Source organism: Heptranchias perlo, chromosome 13 (assembly GCF_035084215.1).
Source record: "Heptranchias perlo isolate sHepPer1 chromosome 13, sHepPer1.hap1, whole genome shotgun sequence".
Classification (NCBI taxonomy): Eukaryota; Metazoa; Chordata; class Chondrichthyes; order Hexanchiformes; family Hexanchidae; genus Heptranchias; species Heptranchias perlo.
In genome coordinates, this window is record NC_090337.1 from 38,119,298 (window position 1) to 38,145,975 (window position 26,678).

At 49.0% G+C, this 26,678-nt stretch overlaps 1 protein-coding gene across 1 annotated transcript in view; it reads left to right on the forward strand.

Annotated features, from left to right (window-relative positions):
* kcnab1a (potassium voltage-gated channel subfamily A regulatory beta subunit 1a) overlaps nt 1–26,678 on the forward strand; it is a 97,171-nt gene that overhangs the window by 8,853 nt on the left and 61,640 nt on the right. Inside the window, exons 3-4 of the mRNA XM_067995346.1 lie at nt 13,098–13,177; nt 17,698–17,742. Coding sequence (XP_067851447.1) covers nt 13,113–13,177; nt 17,698–17,742 — 110 coding nt within the window. The 5' untranslated portion in view covers nt 13,098–13,112. The remainder of the gene's footprint in view (nt 1–13,097; nt 13,178–17,697; nt 17,743–26,678) is intronic.

Below are 26,678 nucleotides of genomic sequence, written 5' to 3' on the forward strand. Positions count from 1 at the left end.
GAGGCACCTGCCGGTAGAGGTGTGACAGAGGCACCCGCCGGTAGAGGTGTCTCAGAGGCACCCGCCGGTAGAGGTGTGACAGAGGCACCCGCCGGTAGAGGTGTGACAGAGGCACCCGCCGGTAGAGGTGTGACAGAGGCACCCGCCGGTAGAGGTGTGACAGAGGCACCCGCCGGTAGAGGTGTCTCAGAGGCACCTGCCGGTAGAGGTGTGACAGAGGCACCTGCCGGTAGAGGTGTCTCAGAGGCACCTGCCGGTAGAGGTGTCTCAGAGGCACCTGCCGGTAGAGGTGTGACAGAGGCACCTGCCGGTAGAGGTGTGACAGAGGCACCTGGCGGTAGAGGTGTGACAGAGGCACCCGCCGGTAGAGGTGTGACAGAGGCACCCGCCGGTAGAGGTGTGACAGAGGCACCCGCCGGTAGAGGTGTGACAGAGGCACCCGCCGGTAGAGGTGTGACAGAGGCACCCGCCGGTAGAGGTGTGACAGAGGCACCCGCCGGTAGAGGTGTGACAGAGGCACCCGCCGGTAGAGGTGTCTCAGAGGCACCCGCTGGTAGAGGTGTGACAGAGGCAGCTGCCGGTAGAGGTGTGACAGAGGCACCCGCCGGTAGAGGTGTGACAGAGGCACCCGCCGGTAGAGGTGTCTCAGAGGCACCCGCCGGTAGAGGTGTCTCAGAGGCACCCGCCGGTAGAGGTGTGACAGAGGCACCCGCCGGTAGAGGTGTCTCAGAGGCACCCGCCGGTAGAGGTGTCTCAGAGGCACCCGCCGGTAGAGGTGTGACAGAGGCACCCGCCGGTAGAGGTGTCTCAGAGGCACCCGCCGGTAGAGGTGTGACAGAGGCACCCGCCGGTAGAGGTGTCTCAGAGGCACCCGCCGGTAGAGGTGTGACAGAGGCACCCGCCGGTAGAGGTGTGACAGAGGCACCCGCCGGTAGAGGTGTCTCAGAGGCACCCGCCGGTAGAGGTGTCTCAGAGGCACCTGCCGGTAGAGGTGTCTCAGAGGCACCCGCCGGTAGAGGTGTGACAGAGGCACCCGCCGGTAGAGGTGTCTCAGAGGCACCCGCCGGTAGAGGTGTGACAGAGGCACCCGCCGGTAGAGGTGTCTCAGAGGCACCCGCCGGTAGAGGTGTGACAGAGGCACCCGCCGGTAGAGGTGTGACAGAGGCACCCGCCGGTAGAGGTGTCTCAGAGGCACCCGCCGGTAGAGGTGTCTCAGAGGCACCTGCCGGTAGAGGTGTCTCAGAGGCACCTGCCGGTAGAGGTGTGACAGAGGCACCCGCCGGTAGAGGTGTCTCAGAGGCACCCGCCGGTAGAAGTGTGACAGAGGCACCCGCCGGTAGAGGTGTCTCAGAGGCACCCGCCGGTAGAGGTGTCTCAGAGGCACCTGCCGGTAGAGGTGTGACAGAGGCACCCGCCGGTAGAGGTGTGACAGAGGCACCCGCCGGTAGAGGTGTGACAGAGGCACCCGCCGGTAGAGGTGTCTCAGAGGCACCCGCCGGTAGAGGTGTGACAGAGGCACCCGCCGGTAGAGGTGTCTCAGAGGCAGCCGCCGGTAGAGGTGTGACAGAGGCACCCGCCGGTAGAGGTGTGACAGAGGCACCCGCCGGTAGAGGTGTGACAGAGGCACCCGCCGGTAGAGGTGTGACAGAGGCACCCGCCGGTGGAGGTGTGACAGAGGCACCTGCCGGTAGAGGTGTGACAGAGGCACCCGCCGGTAGAGGTGTGACAGAGGCACCCGCCGGTAGAGGTGTCTCAGAGGCACCCGCCGGTAGAGGTGTCTCAGAGGCACCCGCCGGTAGAGGTGTGACAGAGGCACCCGCCGGTAGAGGTGTGACAGAGGCACCCGCCGGTAGAGGTGTGACAGAGGCACCCGCCGGTAGAGGTGTGACAGAGGCACCCACCGGTAGAGGTGTCTCAGAGGCACCCGCCGGTAGAGGTGTGACAGAGGCACCCGCCGGTAGAGGTGTGACAGAGGCACCCGCCGGTAGAGGTGTCTCAGAGGCACCCGCCGGTAGAGGTGTGACAGAGGCACCCGCCGGTAGAGGTGTGACAGAGGCACCCGCCGGTAGAGGTGTGACAGAGGCACCCGCCGGTAGAGGTGTGACAGAGGCACCCGCCGGTAGAGGTGTGACAGAGGCACCTGCCGGTAGAGGTGTCTCAGAGGCACCCGCCGGTAGAGGTGTGACAGAGGCACCCGCCGGTAGAGGTGTGACAGAGGCACCCACCGGTAGAGGTGTGACAGAGGCACCCGCCGGTAGAGGTGTCTCAGAGGCACCCGCCGGTAGAGGTGTGACAGAGGCACCCGCCGGTAGAGGTGTGACAGAGGCACCCGCCGGTAGAGGTGTGACAGAGGCACCCGCCGGTAGAGGTGTCTCAGAGGCACCCGCCGGTAGAGGTGTGACAGAGGCACCCGCCGGTAGAGGTGTCTCAGAGGCAGCCGCCGGTAGAGGTGTGACAGAGGCACCCGCCGGTAGAGGTGTGACAGAGGCACCCGCCGGTAGAGGTGTGACAGAGGCACCCGCCGGTAGAGGTGTGACAGAGGCACCCGCCGGTGGAGGTGTGACAGAGGCACCTGCCGGTCGAGGTGTGACAGAGGCACCCGCCGGTAGAGGTGTGACAGAGGCACCCGCCGGTAGAGGTGTCTCAGAGGCACCCGCCGGTAGAGGTGTCTCAGAGGCACCCGCCGGTAGAGGTGTGACAGAGGCACCCGCCGGTAGAGGTGTGACAGAGGCACCCGCCGGTAGAGGTGTGACAGAGGCACCCGCCGGTAGAGGTGTGACAGAGGCACCCACCGGTAGAGGTGTCTCAGAGGCACCCGCCGGTAGAGGTGTGACAGAGGCACCCGCCGGTAGAGGTGTGACAGAGGCACCCGCCGGTAGAGGTGTGACAGAGGCACCCGCCGGTAGAGGTGTCTCAGAGGCACCCGCCGGTAGAGGTGTGACAGAGGCACCCGCCGGTAGAGGTGTGACAGAGGCACCCGCCGGTAGAGGTGTGACAGAGGCACCCGCCGGTAGAGGTGTGACAGAGGCACCCGCCGGTAGAGGTGTGACAGAGGCACCTGCCGGTAGAGGTGTCTCAGAGGCACCCGCCGGTAGAGGTGTGACAGAGGCACCCGCCGGTAGAGGTGTGACAGAGGCACCCACCGGTAGAGGTGTGACAGAGGCACCCGCCGGTAGAGGTGTCTCAGAGGCACCCGCCGGTAGAGGTGTGACAGAGGCACCCGCCGGTAGAGGTGTGACAGAGGCACCCGCCGGTAGAGGTGTGACAGAGGCACCCGCCGGTAGAGGTGTGACAGAGGCACCCGCCGGTAGAGGTGTGACAGAGGCACCCGCCGGTAGAGGTGTGACAGAGGCACCCGCCGGTAGAGGTGTGACAGAGGCACCCGCCGGTAGAGGTGTCTCAGAGGCACCTGCCGGTAGAGGTGTGACAGAGGCACCTGCCGGTAGAGGTGTCTCAGAGGCACCCGCCGGTAGAGGTGTGACAGAGGCACCCGCCGGTAGAGGTGTGACAGAGGCACCCGCCGGTAGAGGTGTGACAGAGGCACCCACCGGTAGAGGTGTCTCAGAGGCACCCGCCGGTAGAGGTGTGACAGAGGCACCCGCCGGTAGAGGTGTCTCAGAGGCACCCGCCGGTAGAGGTGTGACAGAGGCACCCGCCGGTAGAGGTGTCTCAGAGGCACCCGCCGGTAGAGGTGTGACAGAGGCACCCGCCGGTAGAGGTGTGACAGAGGCACCCGCCGGTAGAGGTGTGACAGAGGCACCCGCCGGTAGAGGTGTGACAGAGGCACCCGCCGGTAGAGGTGTGACAGAGGCACCTGCCGGTAGAGGTGTCTCAGAGGCACCCGCCGGTAGAGGTGTGACAGAGGCACCTGCCGGTAGAGGTGTGACAGAGGCACCCGCCGGTAGAGGTGTCTCAGAGGCACCCGCCGGTAGAGGTGTGACAGAGGCACCCGCCGGTAGAGGTGTGACAGAGGCACCCGCCGGTAGAGGTGTGACAGAGGCACCCGCCGGTAGAGGTGTGACAGAGGCACCTGCCGGTAGAGGTGTGACAGAGGCACCCGCCGGTAGAGGTGTCTCAGAGGCACCCGCCGGTAGAGGTGTGACAGAGGCACCCGCCGGTAGAGGTGTGACAGAGGCACCCGCCGGTAGAGGTGTGACAGAGGCACCCGCCGGTAGAGGTGTCTCAGAGGCACCCACCGGTAGAGGTGTGACAGATGCACCCGCCGGTAGAGGTGTGACAGAGGCACCTGCCGGTAGAGGTGTGACAGAGGCACCCGCCGGTAGAGGTGTGACAGAGGCACCCGCCGGTAGATGTGTGACAGAGGCACCCGCCAGTAGAGGTGTGACAGAGGCACCCGCCGGTAGAGGTGTCTCAGAGGCACCTGCCGGTAGAGGTGTGACAGAGGCACCCGCCGGTAGAGGTGTGACAGAGGCACCCGCCGGTAGAGGTGTGACAGAGGCACCTGCCGGTAGAGGTGTGACAGAGGCACCCGCCGGTAGAGGTGTGACAGAGGCACCCGCCGGTAGAGGTGTGACAGAGGCACCTGCCGGTGGAGGTGTGACAGAGGCACCCGCCGGTGGAGGTGTGACAGAGGCACCCGCCGGTAGAGGTGTGACAGAGGCACCCGCCGGTAGAGGTGTGACAGAGGCACCCGCCGGTAGAGGTGTCTCAGAGGCACCCGCCGGTAGAGGTGTGACAGAGGCACATTCCCCGAAGGAGTGCCAGCAAATCAAAGTGACAGGGGGAGCCAGAGGCTGAAGATGAAAGTTTTTTTCAAAAATTCTTAAGTCCCAGTACAGAACCTGTGCCTGATCTCACCAGACCACCAGACATGACTTCTGCCAGAGCTAATGAAGGCATAATGAGCAGAATTCCTGGGGTCTCCCAGGAACACTCCCAGACGTACCTCGGACATCTCGCCTAGATATGTGAGCAGCAGGAAGTCCCACCCTGATTGGATTTGAGGGCAAAGGGTTACTGGTTACTGGTTTCTGCCCCGCTCCCCCTACCGCTAATGCTGCAACCTTTCACACCCAAGGAATCTCAGCCCTTTTATTATCTTTGTATTTCTGAATCATTGGACAGAAAACACACTTAAGTGATACCCTGTTATTCTCATACAGGTTCAAAGTATCTTTTTTGAATCCGTACTTTAAGTCTGTCCATCCTTCATGTTTCTATTACCAGTTGTTACTTTTTCCAGTCAGCTGTAATGAAGCATCATTTTATAAGTGTGGTTTAATAATTTGCGAAACATATCAAATTTATTTTAATATTACTGTTAGGCATGGAGCCTTTGCCACTGGGCACGACAAAATGCTCTCAGCTACTTCTGATACCTTCTAGTTTTCCACTGTAGCTTTCATCTATATAATAACACTTAAATAATATCGAACATTTAGTCCAGCATTTTGTTGGTGTAAAGTAAATTAGACAACTAGAAAATTATGTTATAGTATTTAAAAAAAACCCAAAATGTTATCTGACAACTAAGTGAGGAATTAGAAGCAGGCTGTTATTAACCCAGCAGTTTACAAATGTCATTAGCAATGTAATTTGTGCCAAATCAGCATCTTTGTCACCTCCATTGCACATTGTGACACAGCAGATGCATAGAATTAGTAGAAGGTTTAGCAAAGCCATCTTGTAGGGACAGTCTATGTAAATATGGTACATGTTTCCCAAGCAATCCTTCAATATGTGCATTTATCTACCAGGTTTCTGGGCCCTGAGGTAAATGTTTTCATTCCTACTGTGGTAAGTAGTTGGTGCAATCCTTTTAATTATCAACGGGAAAATTAAGTCTTAAATCAATTATACTGCAAAAACCCAATGGACTCCTAAATTGTGAACTGGAGAGTGTTGAAGAAAAGACAGAGTCCATTCTTTGGTAGATTCTTCAAAAGAATACATTCTTTACACAGGATCCCAAGGCTTGGCTTTGCAGAAGGGGATGTTGTATGCTTGTTTATTGAGGTGTCTTTGTTTTTTCTGCCCTCCTTAAAAGGGAAGCAGCATACTTGATTATCAATTCACTTTAACTTATAGCTACAGAGCCTAACTAGGTGGTGCACCCTGAGTTGGAAATGGAACTCCTATCAGAGGCTTTCAGGATCAGTGGGAGGGAAGGCAGATAGGGAGAATCCACCCATTCAAAGAATGAAGTAGACTTTACTAAGGTAGGTAACCTATCTTTCTTCTTCATACGGCATTCTCCACATACAGCAGAAGCATACTGAGGTATTGCCAGCTAGGAGGAGGTAGGACCTTGCAATGGAGTTTCAACACCACCTAAAAAGACTGATCTGGCAAAGCTCTTGAGAGGTTAAGACTAGGGTTTAATGCTTTGTAAATGTGTGGGGATTGCTTTGTGTCACATCTTTGCAAATAACCTTGATGACCACCTGAGCGAGGGAGGTGCAAGATGTGGCTGTTGAATGGATGGAATTACTTAATTCTATCCTGGGCACTTTGCCAGAAGGATAATAGTGCAAGATGCCTTTTACTATCCATGTAACTATATGCAGTTTAGTTAATGGATTTCCTAGGGTCTTAGGGCTGTAGGAGATGAATCGCCATGATCTACAGAATTGTTCGGTTTGATTAATACAGAGTTGGGGTGTTCTGCAGGCATCCAAGCAATGAAGCTTTCTTTCATGGTTAAATTTATGGAGAGGAGCATGAAATGATGGAACCACATTTTCCTGCCCAAAATGAAAGTGAGACATAGCTTTCAGCAAGAATTTAGAATGAATTCTGAGATCTATGGAATTAGAACAAGAAATTACATCGGGCTCATTTATCGTGAGGGCCTACAACTCACTAATTCTGCAGGCTGACACTAATTCAAATAGCAGTGCCCTTTTTCACAAAATAAATTTCAGATTGCATGTATTTAATGGCTTAAATGGAGACTAGATAAATTTTTGCAAAGGTAAGTTAAGGGGCATGATTTTTACTTGAACCCCGGAAGAGAGCTGGTACGTAGATTTTCACATGGGAAACCTGGAAGTGAGGTGAGCGTGTCGGAATCTGCGATTGCAACTCAAGACAAGGCAATAAATTTTCCTTCTGGGTTTCATGCCCGGCAACCAGCCTGATTGGCTGGCTGCCTGTTGGGTGGGAAAGCAGCCGGGGAGAGATCAGTGTCCTCGGTGGCTGGACAGGGGAGGTCGCGGAGAGATCAGTGTCCTCGGTGGCTGGACAGGGGAGGTCACGGAGAGATCAGTGTCCTCGGTGGCTGGACAGGGGAGGTCACGGAGAGATCAGTGTCCTCGGTGGCTGGACAGGGGAGGTCACGGAGAGATCAGTGTCCTCGGTGGCTGGACAGGGGAGGTCGCGGAGAGATCAGTGTCCTCGGTGGTTGGACAGGGGAGGTCACGGAGAGATCAGTGTCCTCGGTGGCTGGACAGGGGAGGTCGCGGAGAGATCAGTGTCCTCGGTGGTTGGGCGGGGGAGGTCACGGAGAGATCAGTGTCCTTGGTGGCTGGACAGGGGAGGTCACGGAGAGATCAGTGTCCTCGGTGGTTGGGCGGGGGAGATCACGGAGAGATCAGTGTCCTCGGTGGTTGGGCGGGGGAGGTCACGGAGAGATCAGTGTCCTTGGTGGCTGGACAGGGGAGGTCACGGAGAGATCAGCGTCCTCGGTGGCTGGACAGGGGAGGTCGCGGAGAGATCAGTGTCCTCGGTGGTTGGGCGGGGGGGTTCGCGGGGAGATCAGCGTCCTCGGTGGTTGGGCGGGGGGGTTCGCGGAGAGATCAGTGTCCTCGGTGGTTGGGCGGGGGAGGTCACGGAGAGATCAGTGTCCTTGGTGGTTGGGCGGGGGAGGTCACGGAGAGATCAGTGTCCTCGGTGGCTGGACAGGGGAGGTCGCGGAGAGATCAGTGTCCTCGGTGGCTGGGCGGGGGGGGTTCGCGGGGAGATCAGTGTCCTCGGTGGTTGGGCGGGGGGGTTCGCGGGGAGATCAGCGTCCTCGGTGGTTGGGCGGGGGGGTTCGCGGAGAGATCAGTGTCCTCGGTGGTTGGGCGGGGGAGGTCACGGAGAGATCAGTGTCCTCGGTGGTTGGGCGGGGGAGGTCACGGGGAGATCAGTGTCCTCAGTGGTTGGGCGGGGGAGGTCACGGAGAGATCAGCGTCCTCGGTGGTTCGGTGGGGGCGGTCGCGGGGAGATCAGCGTCCTCGGTGGTTGGGCGGGGGGGGTTCGCGGGGAGATCAGTGTCCTCGGTGGTTGGGCGGGGGGGGTCACGGGGAGATCAGTGTCCTCGGTGGTTGGACAGGGGGGTTCGCGGGGAGATCAGTGTCCTCGGTCGTTGGGCGGGGGGGTGGGGGGGGGTTTGCGGGGAGATCAGTGTCGTCGGTGGTTGGGCGGGGGAGGTCGCGGGGAGATCAGTGTCCTCGGTCGTTGGGCGGGGGAGGACGCAGAGGGATCAGTGTCCTCGGTCGTTGGGCGGGGGGGGGGGGGTTGCGGGGAGATCAGTGTCCTCGGTGGTTGAGCGGGGGGGTGGGGGGGGTTGCGGGGAGATCAGTGTCCTCGGTGGTTGGGCGGGGGGAGGTCGCGGAGAGATCAGTGTCCTCGGTCGTTGGGCGGGGGGGGGGGTTGCGGGGAGATCAGTGTCCTCGGTGGTTGAGCGGGGGAGGACGCAGAGGGATCAGTGTCCTCGGTCGTTGGGCGGGGGGGGGGGGTTGCGGGGAGATCAGTGTCCTCGGTGGTTGAGCGGGGGAAGTCGCGGTGAGATCAGTGTCCTTGGGGGCTGGATGGCGGGGGGGGGTTGCGGGGAGATCAGTGTCCTCGGTGGTTGGGCGGGGGGAGGTCGCGGAGAGATCAGTGTCCTCGGTGGTTGGATGGCGGGGGAAGGTCGCGGGGAGATCAGTGTCCTCGGTGGTTGGACGGGGGAGGTCGCGGGGAGATCAGTGTCCTCGGTGGTTGGGCGGGGGCGGTCACGGAGAGATCAGTGTCCTCGGTGGTTGGGCGGGGGAGGTCGCGGGGAGATCAGTGTCCTCGGTGGTTGGGCGAGGGAGGTCGCGGGGAGATCAGTGTCCTCGGTGGTTGGGCGGGGGAGGTCGCGGGGAGATCAGTGTCCTCGGTAGTTGGGCGGGGGAGGTCGCGGGGAGATCAGTGTCCTCGGTGGTTGGGCGAGGGAGGTCGCGGAGAGATCAGTGTCCTTGGGGGCTGGATGGCGGGGTGGGGGTGTGGAGGTGAGAAGTCGATGATTGCTGGGGGTTGGGGGAGTTGAGAAGTTGGTGATTGCGGTGGGGGGAGGTGAGAACTCGGCGATTGCCAGGGGGCTGTGGGAGATGAGAAGTTGGTGATTGCCGGGGCGGGGTGAGGGTGAGAACTCGGTGATTGCGGGGGGGGAGAGGAAAACGCGGCGATTGCGGGGGTGGGGCGGGGGGAGGTGAGAATTTAGCAATCGCGAGGGGTAGGTGAGAACTCACCGACCGTGGTGGGGGGGTGAGAACTCGGCAATCGCGAGGGGGAAGTGAGAACTCACCAACCGTGGTGGGGGGGCGGTGAGAACTCGGCAATCGCGAGGGGGAAGTGAGAACTCGGCAATCGCGAGGGGGAGGGGTGAGAACTCGGCAATCGCGAGGGGGAGAGGTGAGAACTCGGCAATCGCGAGGGGGAGGTGAGAACTCGGCAATCGCAAGGGGGAAGTGAGAACTCACCAACCGTGGTGGGGGGGTGAGAACTCGGCAATCGCGAGGGGGAAGTGAGAACTCACCGACCGTGGTGGGGGGGGGGTGAGAACTCGGCAATCGCGAGGGGGAGAGGTGAGAACTCGGCAATCGCGAGGGGGAGAGGTGAGAACTCGGCAATCGCGAGGGGGAGAGGTGAGAACTCAGCAATCGCGAGGGGGAGGTGAGAAGTCTTACCTAAATGAACCAGCCCTTCTCGCCTCCTTGTACCTGGCGAGGTTCACGTGTCTCGGAAAAGCCGTCCTGGAGGCGTTAAATTTACAGTTAATTTTCAATCATTTAAAAAATGCTACTTAAAGTCTCTTAAAGACAGTGAGCTCACATGAACAGGAAGCATTTGGGATTATAAAATGGTTGCTGCCATTAGGTCTGGGATTTCCAATTGGAGGGAGGCTGGGATGATTGAGCATCGCTAAATGGAAAGGTCAAGTTCTGAGAGTTAGGAACGTTTCTGGTGAAAGAAAGACTTTATGGAGATGTGTGAAATAGTGCTTCTAATAATACTGGATCCAGAGAAGAAATGATAGGGGAATCTTCTCTGTTGACCAAAATCCCAACCCCTGCACTAATCCCAATACCTGCACTGATTTGAGCATCTGCTGGATGGCCTCAGGAGCAGACTTCCTGCTTGGGGCTTCAACTGATCAGCCAGATAGGGGTATATGTGGAAGTGAGATACACTGCCACCACTGATAGGCATTTGGTGAAGACTCTCGGTGTAGAAGAAAGGTCAAATGGAATGTAAGTAAAATGCCTTTTATTTAATAATCCCAATTAAGGTGCGAAATGGTTTTGTTCCAAAGTGCAATGGCTTTATTAAGAAGTAACAAGTTATTAAGAAGTTAACATGCAAGACTACAACACTAGATAGGCAAATACAGCCTGATACAATTCAGTTATTCGTCAAAGCCTCGTGTGCACCCTGATTACCTTGATAGTTAGACAGCCGGTACTACCTCGAGAATTCTGACCAGTGTCGGAGAGCACCTTTCTTATATATGTTTTAAACGCAAAGAGCTCTTTATGAGTTTCCCATCAATCATCCTCCCTGCGGTGTGGGGCTGCCACCTCCTTACCCTCCCTTCGCATCTCACGATGATATGTGAATGCCTTGGGAGGGTGCAAAACTCCCCATCCAGGAAGGATACCTCCCTTTCACACTGATAACCAAAGAAGGCACCAGTGTATAATTGCTTTGAGAAGGGTGTAGCTTATCTCCACAGCAAGGCGATAACGTCCTGTTTGGCTTGTTTCACTGCCGAGAAAACAAGTCTTGAGGACATTGCCAGGTATCATCAGTCGAAGGCTACAGAAAGCCTGTTGTGATAGAAAGCAGACAATCCTTTGTTCACAGCAAAGTGCTAGACCACATACATTTAACCGAAAACCAAGTTTATAATGATGTGGGGATGCCGGTGATGGACTGGGGTGGACAAATGTAAGGAATCTTACAACACCAGGTTATAGTCCAACAGTTTAATTTGAAAATCACAAGCTTTCGGAGGCTTTCTCCTTCGTCAGGTGAGTGTGGGATTCCATGAAAGGTACCGCATATATAGTCAATGGTTCTATGACTATATATGCAGTACCTTCCATGGAATCCCACACTCACCTGACGAAGGAGAAAGCCTCCGAAAGCTTGTGATTTTCAAATAAAACTGTTGGACTATAACCTGGTGTTGTAAGATTCCTTACAAGTTTATAATCACAAAGGAAGCTGGATTAAAGCTTTTCTTACATGGAAGAAACTTGTAATGACAGCCTTGTGCTCTGAAATTGAATCAGAGGAACTTCCAGTGGGACCAGTGACTCGCCACATAAAATACACATCTTTCAGGTTTATGGCTGCCAGCCAATCCTTTATCATAATTTCTGGGAAGATCACCATTTTTAACCTTTGTGTGATGGTACAATGCCCTCAGGTTGTGGATCAAGCATAGTCCCCCTGATTGCTTTGGGAGTATGAAGGATCTTGAGTAAAACTCCAAGTGTTGTTTCTCAGAAAGCAATTTCTTGGTTACCATTGACATCATATGGTCCGGAGTGGGCTTTCATGGGAAAGTCTTTTGAAGATTGGATAGCTTGGTAAGTCACTGGGAGGGATGGAGTTATGACCTGGATCCCATTGAAAACCTCTGGAAGAAGTGGTGGGCCAGTGTGTTCGGATGATTTACGGTTTTGTGGTGTGGAAACATGGCCCATACCATGAAAGGAATAATGTTGAGGTTGTGCTTGTTGGAACTTGTCTTGATGGTAAGTGATACCCTGAAAGGGACTTTGGCTCCAGAAGCTATTCTAAACATGGTTCTTGAATATTCTTGATGCTCCTTAAAAGAAGCTAGCAAACTCACAACTTAACTTCTGAAGATACCTATACCATCAAAAAGCTACTTGCAGCATGCAAAGCTAATTTCCTTAGTGTGAGGCCAAATCCTGGTTCCTATTGCTGGCAGAACTGCCTGTTGGTGAAGAGCAGCTGCCTGAAGCTAATCTTCAGCAACGGGCAGAAATTGGTCACAAAAGATCATTGTGATCTGCTGTAATTATTACTTGGGACAATGCTGCTCTCAAACTTGCCAGCAATCCTGAAGAAAGCCAATAAGCACTTGGTTAAACCCGTGAGCAAATAAACAACTACATCCAGGCACTTGGATTCATGCTTTTGGGGTTTAGGATTGAAAACTTGTGTGGAAAATTTTCCAAAGCAAGAAAATGCTTGAAGAACAAAAGCAAAGTCTGCAGCGGGAATGCTGTAGAGGAAATCCGCAAAAGCACAGTATAATTTTCAGCCTTTATTGATTCAAGGTAAAGGGTCTGCTACTTGGCAGATGTCTAATCATATGTCCTAGAGAGAGGTTGACATGATGAATCCTTGGGACAAAAGTAACTGAGGTTTACATGAAATTTGAAAAATGTCTCCATCCTACTGTCAAGCACCTCTGGAGGAGTGACTAGCAAGGTTTTAGTGACCTTTAGCTGGTGTTGCTGAAGACATTATAGTGATTTACTGATCTTAGTCTTGTTTTGAGGTAAGAGAACAAGGTGGTTGAAGAATTACATTTTTATACTTAACTGGTAGCCAGGTCCGGAATTTGAGGTAACTTGAATGACGTCAAATAATTAAGGACACAATAGAGGAGCTGGAAAAAAATAAACTGATGATCATGTATGCTCACTCATGTATGCTCCCTCCCTTTTATAGAGAGCTGGCAACCAAACTTCTGATATTAACTTCTGCATTGTCGAGCACATGACTACCCAGGGCCAATTGGACAGGGGGTTGAATCCTGTGCTTTGTGGAAAATGCTGAATAAAGAAAAATGGAAAACATGGACCTGAGACAGAGTAGTGAGACATTTCACACTGCACAGCTCAGCAATCTTTTATGTTTTGTATTTACAGGTGGCTGAGCAGCTAATGACAATTGCGTACGAACATGGAATAAATCTGTTTGATACGGCAGAGGTGTACGCAGCTGGCAAGTAAGTGAACTGCCTTATTCTCCAAGACTGTGCCTAATGTAAAAGAAATGCACCCATTGTGTTCATCACCAAGCTATTCAGCTTGTATCAAGTTCTGGCTGTACGAAATTACCTTATATTTGAAGTTTTATTATTAAACACATATTTAAAACCTAAGACTGGATTTTCAAAACCTTTCTGACAGTAGAATTTTTTGCACATCTTTGTACAAAATCCTTTTGCATGTGTTTTTGGAAAGTACGCTTTATTTTTAGACACTTATTTTGTGCAAGTGCAATGTTTTAAAAATTTTTTGCACAGTCTGTGCATAATTATTCTAGAAACTATTATGGCTTTTTAAACTGTTTCTCCCTGGTCCCTCGGTATGGAAATGGCACAGACGAGCACATCAGAAACCAATGTTACATTGTGATTCATCAATGTTCAAAACGCTGTTGCACGGTAGATAGGATATGTGAATGAACCATGGCTCGTTGGATATCCGCAACACCATGTCCTCAATGCAAAGATAGTTCACCTTTAGAATTGATCTGGGGCTTTAGTAGGTCCCAACATTGCTTGGAGTGAAAACTGAACTTTCTCAGCTACTCAATTGTTCTCAAATGTATGAAGCCTGTAGGTAGAACATCTGTCAAACCAGACATTTTTCTGTATTAGAATGTGAATTCCATGTTAATAATAGGTAGATTATTAATCTCAAGTCACCTGATTGTCTTTGAGTAGACATTAATCCCTTATAGAGTCCAAAAATCCAAGAATTCAATTTAAATTTTAAATATACTAGGTGTTTGGTCTTAAATAGCCAGAGTCTGAACCATCCACCAGTGGCTATAGTAAATTAACTACTGAATCTAGTTTCGATTAGAGAGCCTTGAGATCATTAAAAGCATTCGGCTATTATCCTGAACTTTAACCAGCTTTCAGGTTCCTTATCCAGCATTAGACTTTGTGGGTACAACTTTCAACTTCTGCTTAAAACAGGCATGAAATCAACAGAGAGGCTGAGCCGACTGCCCAAAGCCTGCGTCTCGAGGCCCAGACCATTTTTAGTTTGGGCCTCATTTCAGCGAGCTGTTGCTGCTAAACAGCTGCCCGGCTGCAGCTTGCCAGTTGTGGGAAGGTAGGAAATCAGCTGACTGCCATGCTGAGCCAGCCAGCAGGTCAGGCCTGGAGGGCAGAGGTGATCCCAGGGGGGCTTCACATGCTGGCAGCAGGCAGGAGTTATTTGTGAGCCTAAGAGGAGCACTTTTTGAGCTATTCCAGCAGTCCCTTTAAGGACTGCTGGTTAAGCCACTCAACGTCGGGTAGAAATGGGCTTTGTGTGCATTGAGCACGCTCCTCCCATTTGTACATGAGAAATTGCATACGGGGTCCTGTTATTGGCATAGAACCCCGATTCACATATTTACACAGCCTCCTGCTGGAAACAGTCATGCAGGCTGCTCGCCCATTTCCAGGGCTGCCGCAAAATTGCATCAGGCGGGCCTTGGGCATCATTGGGGCAATCGAGGTGCTCCCCCAATTTTTGTTTTGCAGGGGGAGCACTCCAGGTCCCACAAAGGAAATAAATACACATATTTTCGGCCTCTTCTGGGGCTGCTCTACTTCTGTCCCGGCTTGACTTGGTGGGAAAGCCACAGCAGCTTCCTTGTTCAGGCCTGAGATAAAATTGCATTCTGGTCCTGTTGACATCGTTGGGACCCAACATGCATATGTAAAGATGGACCCCGCTGACTTTGGGTGGGTGTCCTTGCTGCCTACTTAGGAGAGCAGGTTAAAATCACGGATGGCAAGATCCTGGGTGCTTCAGGGCGGGTAAGTAATTTGTGGGTAAGCATTTTAACTGCTCATCCGGTTTCCATTGGGCATGTAGGATTAAAATCATCCTCTGTAGCCATCATCATTTCCATGACTGAGCAGCAAGCACTAAGGTTGCAGAGAGCTTGGCAACGTGAGGTTGTCATCCTTTGGGTGGAGCATTTTATTGTCATGAGGAAACTCATCCAACTGAGGCAACTGGGCTAGAGTGGCAAGTAGCCCTAGACCCCCAACTCACCATTTTCTGTTTGGGGCCACATTTTTATTCTATTACTTTAGATATTGGATCTAACATAATGCAAACCAATTTCATATTTAGAGGAGAACATCAGCTGATGGGGACGGGGTACATTCAATGTAAAATACACACTCTACTGTGGGTACGGTAGTGTAGTGGTTATGTTACTGGACTAATCCAGAGGCCTCAACTAATAATCCAGAGAATCTGAGTTCAAATCCCACCTATTAGAGAATTTGAATTCAGTTTTAAAAATCTGGAAATAGAAAGCTAGTATCAGTAACAAGTGACCGTGACTATGTCGGATTGTCACTAATGTCTTTTCATAGAATCAGAGAAACTTACTGCACAGAAGGAGGCCATTCGGCCCATCATGTCATTCCCTTTTAGGGAATGAAACCTGCCATCCTTACAAGGTCTGGCCTATTTGTGACTCCAGTCTCACACCAATGTGGTTGACTCTTAAGTGTTCTCTTAAGTTGCCTAGCAAGTCACTCAGTTGTATCAAAGTGCTACAAACCTTCCCACCTAACAGCGTTGTGGGAGCATCTTCACCACATGGACAGCAATAGTTCAAGAAGAAGGCTCACCACCTTCTCACAGCAAGTAGGGATGGGCAATAAATTTTGGCCTTGCCTGCAATGCTCACATCCCGAGAATGAAAAAATATTTTAAAAGTTATTTAATTATTGTTCTGCTTAATAGGAATTTTTAGTGATGGGGTATTATACATTGAAAGTACATCCTCAAAAGTGACGTTTGTCTTTAAGAAATAGGAATAGAAATAATTGGTGCGCAAAGGTTAGACAGCTAACAGATAGTGTTGTCTTCATTAAAATGAAATGTATCTGTCACTATGCAGTGTACTAAGCACTGAATACATGAATAACTAGGGGAACTTCTTTGCTCAATGTTATAGCTGCACTAAAAATTCTATTTAATGGAAGTGTATAGAACTTGATTGAGTGAACTTAAATTTCATGTTTGCATCAGGGATGCTTTTTTCTGGACAGTACTGCACAGTAAAAGCACTGTTTCTAAAAGTTCTCCTATACCTTACTGCTACTGGACAAATAGTACTATATCTGCTATCTGCAACAACCACAACCATATCACAACCAGTGAGCTAACAGGTGTTGTGTCTAGCACCTTCATAAAGAAACCATCATGCTCCTCAAAGTATCAATTTTCAGTTAACCAAAGCAAATCCACTCACACAGACAGTACCCAACTGCTTATTATTTTTTAAATTTCAATTCTTTTGCACTGGTAGGCCATTATTCAATGAAGATCTGATAACTGCTTAAAACGTTGATAAGGATTTTAATACCAAATTCATTGGATTACTAGAACTGTCTGCCACATGGATATTTTAATATGAGAGTTTAATAAAACCCTAGATTACATGGACAATTTCTTCTTTAGTGTCAACAGTCCTATATAGTTTCTAACTCTTCAGCTACTTTCAGTAATTCTGTGAAGTTAACAGGTTAACTCACTGAAATATCTAATTTATAGCATTCTGGATACCTTAATTCTGCAAGACACGAGGGACGGTATTAACCCTGTCTGCCTGGCGGAGACCGGGTTGGGGGAGGGGCAGTTAAAAATCACCTGTGGGTTTTACCCACCAATGCTCCGCTCACTTCCCATAGGATCTGATTTTAACCTGCTCTTCTAAGTAAGCGAGAGGGACGCCCACTGGAAACTGGAGACCTTCTTTAAATATGCAGATTGGCTTTGATGACATCATTGCAGCCCAGATGCTATTTTAACTAGTAGCCTGATTGGAGAAGCGGTTGTCGTTTTCCTGCCAGGCCAACCTAGTGGGAGGAGGAGTCTGGGCCGGAAGAGGCCCAAAAAGATAAGTTATTTATTATTTTTGACTTTCCTTGTGGGGCCAGGAAGAACGGGAACGCTCCTTCGGCCCACAAGGAAAGGTTAGGCCTCCCCTGCCCCATTAAAATCTCCCGGAACTCATGCTGCCGAGGTCAGCACAGTTTGCCGCCCGCCTCGGCCTTCAGCCACACGTTAAAATCGGGACTACTGTATAGAATAGAACTGGAGAAATGCAGACTTCAGTGCATTTCTTTGACAGCACTTTCTGAATAAGCTACTAATGAAAAGATCAAATAGTTATAATTTTTAAAAATTTCATTGCATAATCTCAAAAGTGATAAACAGCAGACTTTGGACAAATCTTTTGATTCCTTAAAAGTTTGCAACACAAAAAATCAAGATCGTGGTTTTGGCATGTTAAATATTTTCTAATAAACATCCACTGACTACTACATTTTAATGACTGAAGTATTTTTCACAGTGTATAGTGCATCGAGTGGGTAGTCAAATATAACATTGTCCCATTGGTGCCAGTTTGTATTTTACTTTGTTTTCCATGTGCTTGTGGTAATAATGGCCACTGTAACTTATAACATTAATTCTGATCTATTCAACATTGTTTTAGGGCAGAGGTCATACTCGGAAACATCATCAAAAAAAAAGACTGGAGGTAATACTTTTTATTGCTCAATTTGAGTAAGTCTGGCACAGTTTGTGTTTGTCTTGTTTTCACTTTCTCTCAATTTGTCCAGTTGTACCTCTCTTCCCAAATAACTTCTCATCTCCGCACATTCTTCCTTTGCTGAAAGGTCAGATGGGTGTTACTAACAGACAGGATTTGTCCTCACTGTGAGCCAACTCAAACATGAAAGTGAACTTGTTTCTTTTATTTCTTTATAAAATACTTATAGCATTTACCAACAAGGATCAAAAATACAACTCATTGTGTTTGTAACTGAACAATGGCTTCAGTGTTGTATCAGCATGGATTTAAATAACCAGATCAGATAGATTTAGTCCGAGACAATTGCCGCTAAGGATAAACATTTGGATTAATTCGTACTTTCGTTGGAATTGATTTTAGACGATTTGAAATTTGAAATCCAAACCTCAAAAATCTATTAAGGTAAGGCAGCCATTTTGAGTTGCTTTCTGCAGGTTGAACAGTGCACCACAGCTATAAGACTGCTTACCCTCCTCCCCTACTAGACTAGACTCAGTCACATGGCTGCAGCTCCCTCCCCATTAGCTGGTACCTACTGCATCAGCCAGCAGGTAAAGGCATTTGCTCTTTTTTAAATCTGAAGATGAGTCTTTAATTGGCCCTAACATTGTTTTTGTGACTTCAGTAACATAAACACAGGAAATGTATCAGTTTGGCTCAGTGGTAGCACTCTTGCCCCTGAAGCCAAAGGTTGTATGTTCAAGCCCCACTCTGGGTACTTGAGCACATAATCTAGGCTGGCTTTGCTTCCAGGGTGAGGAACATGGTGCCATGTGCTACTTCAATGGGCATTACTTAACTATTGTACTAGGGAATACTCATGTGCTTCTCTATGATTCAGTCAGCTGTCCTGATATTCATCTGAAACACTTATCTTTGCTGACCTAGTGAGTTTATCGAACCTCTTTCACCATTGCAAGGGTGTCCTTGGGGTTACGGAAGTCTCACTCACAGCCACAGCAACCTCCTTCCACATGGCCTGTGCTACTGAATGCAATGGTTTCTTCCCAACAATGGCATCCCTCCGTCCTCTAATTTGGGACAGCGGCACTTCTGTATCAAGCTCTGAGATGTTAGATGTTTGCCTTTTCCCTTCTGTTGCAGCAGGCATTTCACTCCCCTCCTCTGAGAGCCTCCTCAGCCCTTAAACTGCTTGCAGCCCTCTCAATGCAGAAGTTGCACCCATGCTCTGCTGCCATCCTGAATTCTCTAACCTGGTGTATCTGGCTTCCTGCTAAGAGGGACTCATGCCCTTGGCCTGCCAGCATAAATTAAAGTTAGCTGTCCCTGGTAGTTTCTGACAGGGTCAGTCTCTTCTGATTTCAGTAGGCTAAGTCCTACCCTGCCACACTTACACCTTTGGGACCCAGGAATTTCCAGGCCAGTGAGTTTGCCATAATTATAACAAAAAACGGGTTACTGTCAAAGTAACCTTTCCGGTGAAAGAAGGAACTGACAGTAACAATTCCGAAGACAATGATTCATCTCTTTTATTTATGCCAGTGAGGTTTTCTGAAATGCCCAATGTACAGAAATGAGCCTCAGAATGTGGATGCAGCATTCCTGCTCCTACAAATACACTTCAGTTCCAGTTCATTTTCCTTCAAATCTCTGATGTGAGGACTCTTTGACTGAAGTGAAAGGAAAAACAACATGTCACATCTTGCTTCCAACTCACTCATTTCAATAGCAGTAAATTTGCAAGCCCTGCACCTCTAATTTTCTAATCAGTCACCCACTGCATGCAAGGCCTCACCAATGGTGCAGAACCTCGGAACATTTTACTCACTGAACATTCCATTTTCTCCATTAAAAAAGCACGTCTTAGAGATGCTGCAGTAGGTCCCAGGAATCCAGTATGAATATGTAAAATTGAGAAATAAATTGAATTTCTTTCATGGCGTATTTACTCTCTCGATTTGCTCCAGGTGATGAATAGCTTCTGGCATTTACCATTTATTTTTATTGACAGTTGGGTTGTTGGGTTGTTTGGCTGTTATGCAGAACTAACTATCAGCTAATGCTAAAAGAACTGAGCTGTCATCCAAATTCTCCTAATTTTAGCAGTGCTCACTTGATTTCATCTCTAGTCTGCTGAGTACTGACAGAATGTTAAACATTAAGTTGGTAAACATAAGACTAGACAGATCTATGCAAATGAAGGGGTGCTATGGATTTACTTTAATTTGTTCAGTCTCTCTTTTCCTCCTCTAACCCTTGATATTTGTGAACCTCACGTATCAGAAGTGCTTAATATACATACCAAATGTTCCTATGTCATTTTGACATGTCTTTTCAACTCTAGAAAGAATCCTTGTCTTTTTGTGTTCACCCTGCTGTTTGTCGTATGAACAGAGGGCAGTTCATTCATTGCTACTGTTGGTGGGTCATGATTTTTATTTCCACGAATGAGTAAACTAATAATTTGTGAGTAACTTGTGCCTCCTGAGCAGAATAAAATTCAGAATGTATCCGTAATAATGAAGTATTCAGTTTATAAGGCTTGTATAATATTTTAACATGAAAAGAAATGTCGTGATGGCCAAACTCATTAAGTTATTCCAATGAGCTGTGCTAGGGAGGGTTAGGATGCATGTTCTGAGCCATGATTTGTGACATGGTGAGATTCATTTACTAATGATTCCATTTTGCAAGCCACCAAGCAGGAGTCAGAAGGATGTTTCCTGTAGGAAATATTTTTAATTCCATTTGAAGCCTCCCTCCTCCCCATGACATTGAGCAGTCACTGAATCTCCAGGGACACACCAACCCACAGCATCACTAACCTGCATAAAAAACTGTACAAGAAAAACTCCGCACTACAAGTCAATAACAAAAACTACTTGCATTTATATAGCATCCTTAATGTAGAAAAAGACACCAAGGTGCATTACAGAGGCATAAGGAATAAATGGAGACCAAACCAAAGAAGCAGATATTAGAAGGAGTGACCAAAAGCTTGGTCAAAGAAGGAGGGCCATAAAGAATAAGAGGGATCTGGTGAGGCAGAGGGGTTTAGGGAGGAGCATAGGGCCTAGGCGGCTGAGGGCAGGGCCAGGAATGGTGGAGTGAAGGCGGGCGGGATGAATGCACGAAAGGCCAGAGTCAGAGGAATGGAGAGTTCAGAGAAGGTTTGTGGGACTGGAGAAAGTTATAGAGGATTAGGGAGAGGAAGGGTCATGGAAGGATTTAAACATTGTGATAGGAATTTTGAATTTGAGGCACTGGAGGACCAGGAGCCGATGCACGTCAGTGTGGACTGAAATGATGGGTGAGTAGGATGGAATACAGGCAGCAGAGTTTTGAATGAGATGCAATTTACCAAGGATGGAGGCGTCGAGGCCAGCCATATGTTTTTTCTGTATTCATTTTTTGGAATTCAGTTATTAGTTTCAGTTTATTAGAATGAATGAGAATTATCGGTATACCAAAGAGTGTTAGTTGCTAGCTGCAGTTCAAACAACCTTACTTTCCTTTTACAAGTTATTTGCGTTGTGGACTTAAGTGTTCACTGGTGCATTGATTAACTGCTGTGGTCCTGTCTTTCTGAGCGCTGTAATGCAATCCATGCTGTAGGGTGAATGTCTTTGGTTCTCAGCCAGCTGCTGCTAGGACATCAAATCACAGGTTTCAGCTTTGGAAGAGATAACAAGTGCCTCTATTTCCACATTAATATACAGGTTTACCATTTGGCTTAAGGCAAGTGCTGTGTCATGGTTTTATTTGATTAATTTACTTCTTTCCATTTGCCATTGTAATTAAGTGAACCTCTTAACCAATGCTTTTCATGTATATTAATTAACCAAACTATGAAAGGGGCTGTGGCAGTCTTTATAACCAATTACTTTTAATTATAGTAAGAAGCAAAAAGCATATGTCACTATTTGATGTTTTTTCAAATTTTTTGGAATAGTAAACATTTTTAAAAATTCGTTCATGGGATGTGGACGTCGCTGGCGAGGCCGGCATTTATTGCCCATCCCTAATTGCCCTTGAGAAGGTGGTGGTGAGCCGCCTTCTTGAACCGCTGCAGTCCGTGTAGAGACGTTTCTCCCACAGTGCTGTTAGGAAGGGAGTTCCAGGATTTTGACCCAGCGACGATGAAGAAACGGCGATATATTTCCAAGTCAGGATGGTGTGTGACTTGGAAGGGAACGTGCAGGTGGTGTTGTTCCCATGTGCCTGCTGCTCTTGTCCTTCTAGATGGTAGAGGTCGCGGGTTTGGGAGGTGCTGTCGAAGAAGCCTTGGCGAGTTGCTGCAGTGCATCCTGTGGATGGTACACACTGCAGCCACCGTGTGTCGGTGGTGGAGGGACTGAATGTTTAGGGTGGTGGATGGAGTGCCAATCAAGTGGGCTGCTTTATCTTGGATGGTGTCGAGCTTCTTGAGTGTTGTTGGAGCTGCACTCATCCAAGCAAGTGGAGAGTATTCCATCACACTCCTGACTTGTGCCTTGTAGATGGTGGAACGGCTTTGGGGAGTCAGGAGGTGAGTCACCTGCCGCAGAATACCCAGCCTCTGACCTGCTCTTGTAGCCACAGTATTTATATGGCTGGTCCAGTTAAGCTTCTGGTCAATGGTGACCCCCAGGATGTTGATGGTGGGGGATTCAGCGATGGTAATGCCGTTGAATGTCAAGGGGAGGTGGTTAGACTCTCTCTTGTTGGAGATGGTCATTGCCTGGCACGTGTCTGGCACAAATGTTTCTTGCCACTTATCAGCCCAAGCCTGGATGTTGTCCAGGTCTTGCTGCATGCGGGCACGGACTGCTTCATTATCTGAGGGATTGCGAATGGAACTGAACACTGTGCAATCATCAGCGAACATCCACATTTCTGACCTTATGATGGAGGGAAGGTCATTGATAAATCAGCTGAAGATGGTTGGGCCTAGGACGCTACCCTGAGGAACTCCTGCAGCAGTGTCCTGGGGCTGAGATTATTGGCCTCCAACAACCACTACCATCTTCCTTTGTGCTAGGTATGACTCCAGCCACTGGGGAGTTTTCCCCCTGATTCCCATTGACTTCAATTTTACTAGGGCTCCTTGGTGCCACACTCGGTCAAATGCTGCCTTGATGTCAAGGGCAGTCACTCTCACCTCACCTCTGGAATTCAGCTCTTTTGTCCATGTTTGGACCAAGGCTGTAATGAGGTCTGGAGCCGAGTGGTCATGGCGGAACCCAAACTGAGCATTGGTGAGCAGGTTATTGGTGAGTAAGTGCCGCTTGATAGCACTGTCGACGACACCTTCCATCACTTTGCTGATGATTGAGAGTAGACTGATGGGGCGGTAATTGGCTGGATTGGATTTGTCCTGCTTTTTGTAGACAGGATATACCTGGGCAATTTTCCACATTGTTGGGTAGATGCCAGTGTTGTAGCTGTACTGGAACAGCTTGGCTAGAGGCGCAGCTAGTTCTGGAGCACAAGTCTTCAGCACTACAGCTGGGATGTTGACATATTTCTTTAAGCACAATCTTAAGATAACAGTAATTTTAAGTCAATTCCATTAAAACAAGAAGAAACACTAAACAACCTAATATAGAATTACCCATGTATTTAAATAAATTGTAAATTTTGAAACAAAGAGAGAGGTATTTTAACCCTGCCCGCCTGGTTTCCAGAAGCCAGGCATGTAAGAAGATAAAACTGGCTGTTGCCGATTTTTACTGGCATTTCTGGATAGGCAGCTAATCCACCCTCTCAAAGCTGGTGGGATATTTCTTTAATTATGCAGATCGGGGTCCACTGCGTCATCGGGTCCTGACTGCAATTTTAACTCTGGCCTGAGCGGGGAAGCCATTCCCTGTCTGTCAGAAGAGGATCGGAAGCAGAAAAGGTCATTCAAGATAAGTTTTTTACTTTCCTTTATGGAGAAGTGCTCCTCTCAGCTTCACAAAGAAAGTTTAGGCCTCCCTGCCCTGTAATTCTCCCCATCCCCGCTCCGAGATGCCCCGAGAACCCCTGACTCCACACTTACCTGAGCTGCCCGATTTTCCACGGGCCGGTAACTACTTCCCACCCATTCTGGGCAAAAGGTCAGCTGGTGGCATGTTAATGAGACCTGGCGGTGAAATCGTCGTGGTCTCATTCTGCCGCGGGTGGGCCGGAAATTAACAGACTCCTGTGGTTTCCTGTCGGAAACCTGCTGGGAGTTAAAATTGACCCCATAGTTCATGTGTTAATTCATTACTGTATAGCTTGGGTTTATTTCTTGATATTCCATGAAACAGAATGGTAACTGGATTGACTTTTTACTGAGTCTCACGTAATGGAGGTTCATTCGTAACTCATGAGGTGTATGTCTGCATATAAATATGTTAGTGTTTGTTTGTTAAGCAGATGGCCTGAGGAGGTGGCACCGCACTCAATATTCTAGTGCACCACACCATGGAGAGGTGAAACTTGGATTCCTGCTCATAACTTCCTGCACAACAAGATCCCTTTTTTTTTGGCAGTGCCACCAGGGGAAGGCACACAGCAGACACTGAGTGGGTGTAATGTACTTGGTTTTCAAAAGACATTTGATAAAATTCTGAATTTTAAGCTTCAAAAGAAAGATAAAGGTAGGATAAAGGAAAATAGTTAATGGCAAATAAGCAAGCTGGATAAAACATTGGCTTAGCAGTAGAAAGCAAAGCTTTGTCAGGGAGACAGTGATAAGTAAAGCTCTGAAAGGATATTTTCTGTGTCCATTGATGTTGATACCCCACCCGGTACAAATGAGTGGAGCATGCATGGCGCCCACTCTACCCATTTGTACCTGAAGGTTGCAAACGGGGTCCGACAACTGCCAACGGACCCCGATTTGCATAAATAAGTAGCTTTATACTCGAAGATTGCATCAGGCGGGCCTTGGGCATCATTCGGGTGGCCGAGGTGCTCACTCACCCCGATTTTCAACTGCTAGCTCCCCATTTTACATATGAGAAGTGGGCAACCAGCAGTTGAAAATTGACCCCAGTTCATTTATATTTTGAGGTGTAGGTGTTGATAGTGGGAAATGTAAGGGGTTTCTTTTTTTACTGTTTCTCGGGCTTATAATAGGTCAGCCAGTTATGTTTTTCCTGAGCTGCCCTGCCCACAGTGCGGTTGCGAATCGCTTACCCCTTCCTGATTCTGAGCTGAGGACTTATCGAGTGGTAACAAAGACAGACAAACAGACCAGTGGATTGGTACAAGGAAAACCAATGTTTATTAATAAGAAAACTAAAACTACAAGGTAAACAGTATAATACAGAAGATAAAAAGAAATCGCTATGGATGTAATACAGTCTTACACTTATCGGGTTGAAAGAAAACGGACACATCGAGGGAAAATTCTAAAATCACAAGTTTAGCAATATCCCTTAACCCCCAACCGTACACTTATGCTAGGTTGTCTTGTGGCGGCCAGAAAATTAATGCTCACCAGTGAAAACAGATGAAAAGGCCTGGCCCCTGTGCCTGCTGTTGCCGTCGACATGTGGTTGCGAGGTTTACTGAATGGCCTTCCTTCTTAGTTGCTAGCAGACAGACAGGACAGGGCCAAGAGGCGAAGAGAGCAGCTACTACTAGCCAGAAATATACTGGGCAGCTTCAGTTATACCCTCTTGGTAACAGGTTTTTTCATACCTTATCAGCTTGCTTCATTGTTTGATTTAAGCACGAAACGTAAGACAAAGGACCCCATCTCTGGCCCATTTACATTATGGCCGTTTCCTGTATCGATCTGTATGCTAACTGCTTTACCATTGTTCCGAATGTACCTTGATGGTTCACCTTTTGTCCTGCGATCACTTCCTGCTCGAATTTTGATGTGTTGGCCGGCCATGTTGATAGCTTGCCTCAGGGCTAGAATGCAGCTGCATTGTTTAAAGAAACCTGTCTAGACACGAAACCTGCCAAGTTGTTGAGAATGCAATTTCAAATCTTCCGGTCCTCGGCCATGTGTCTGACTGCAGCCATTTTGAGAGACCTTGGATTTTTTAAAACAGTCACACCAGGGTTTCTTTAATAACTCCAATAAATCTTCGGGGTGGGGGGAACATGTGAAATTTTGCGAATCCCTTCAGAAATGGCTCATAAAAGCTGGTGAGCTTGTTTATTTCTGTGCTGCTTTATGTTGGCCTTTTATGATAAGAAGATACTTTTTACAAAACAACAAATAAAAAAAACATAGTGCACATATTGGGTACATATATTAATGATATTTGAAATTATTGTTCTATTTATTGTAGAAAGCAGCTGGACACTTTATTTGGAATATTGGTTACTCATGACTCATATCATCTTTCTCAATCTGAAAGGAGCTGTCACATCATCAACTTTATGTTTTTTTACATAAGGACATTATACTTTGTTCAATAGCTGTAAAATCACTTACATTTTCCAAATAAATGCTTAACTTTCTGAAATGATCTATATGGAAGTAATTATTTTCTCACAATCCTTGTCTTGTTTCAGGATTTTTTGACTTTTTCCACAGAAAGGAATTTGAAAAAGTTACTTTTAATGTTGGATTTTTAAAAACATAGTGGGGGTAGAAATTGGTAAATGTTGCACACGTTTTTCGGGCGTAAAATGGGTGCAAAGAGCATACTAATTTAGCAGTGAGTCCAGGGCGGCCACCTAAAACAGGTGCTAGGCCTCTTGAAAATGTTAATTAGGGGCCTAATGCCTGTTGAAAGACCCCTGTGTAAAATTTGTTACCGATTTCAGAGGCCCCTATGGCCACCAACTATAGATAGGATTGTTTTTAAAAATAAAACCTTTCTGTGGAGCCAGGAGGAACAGGAGTGCTCCCCCCGACTCCACAGTCCTGGCGATCAGCAGCCACCACCGCCCCCCCTCCCACCCCCGGCCCTCTCCACTCCAACCCCCCTCCTGGAAGCAGGCAT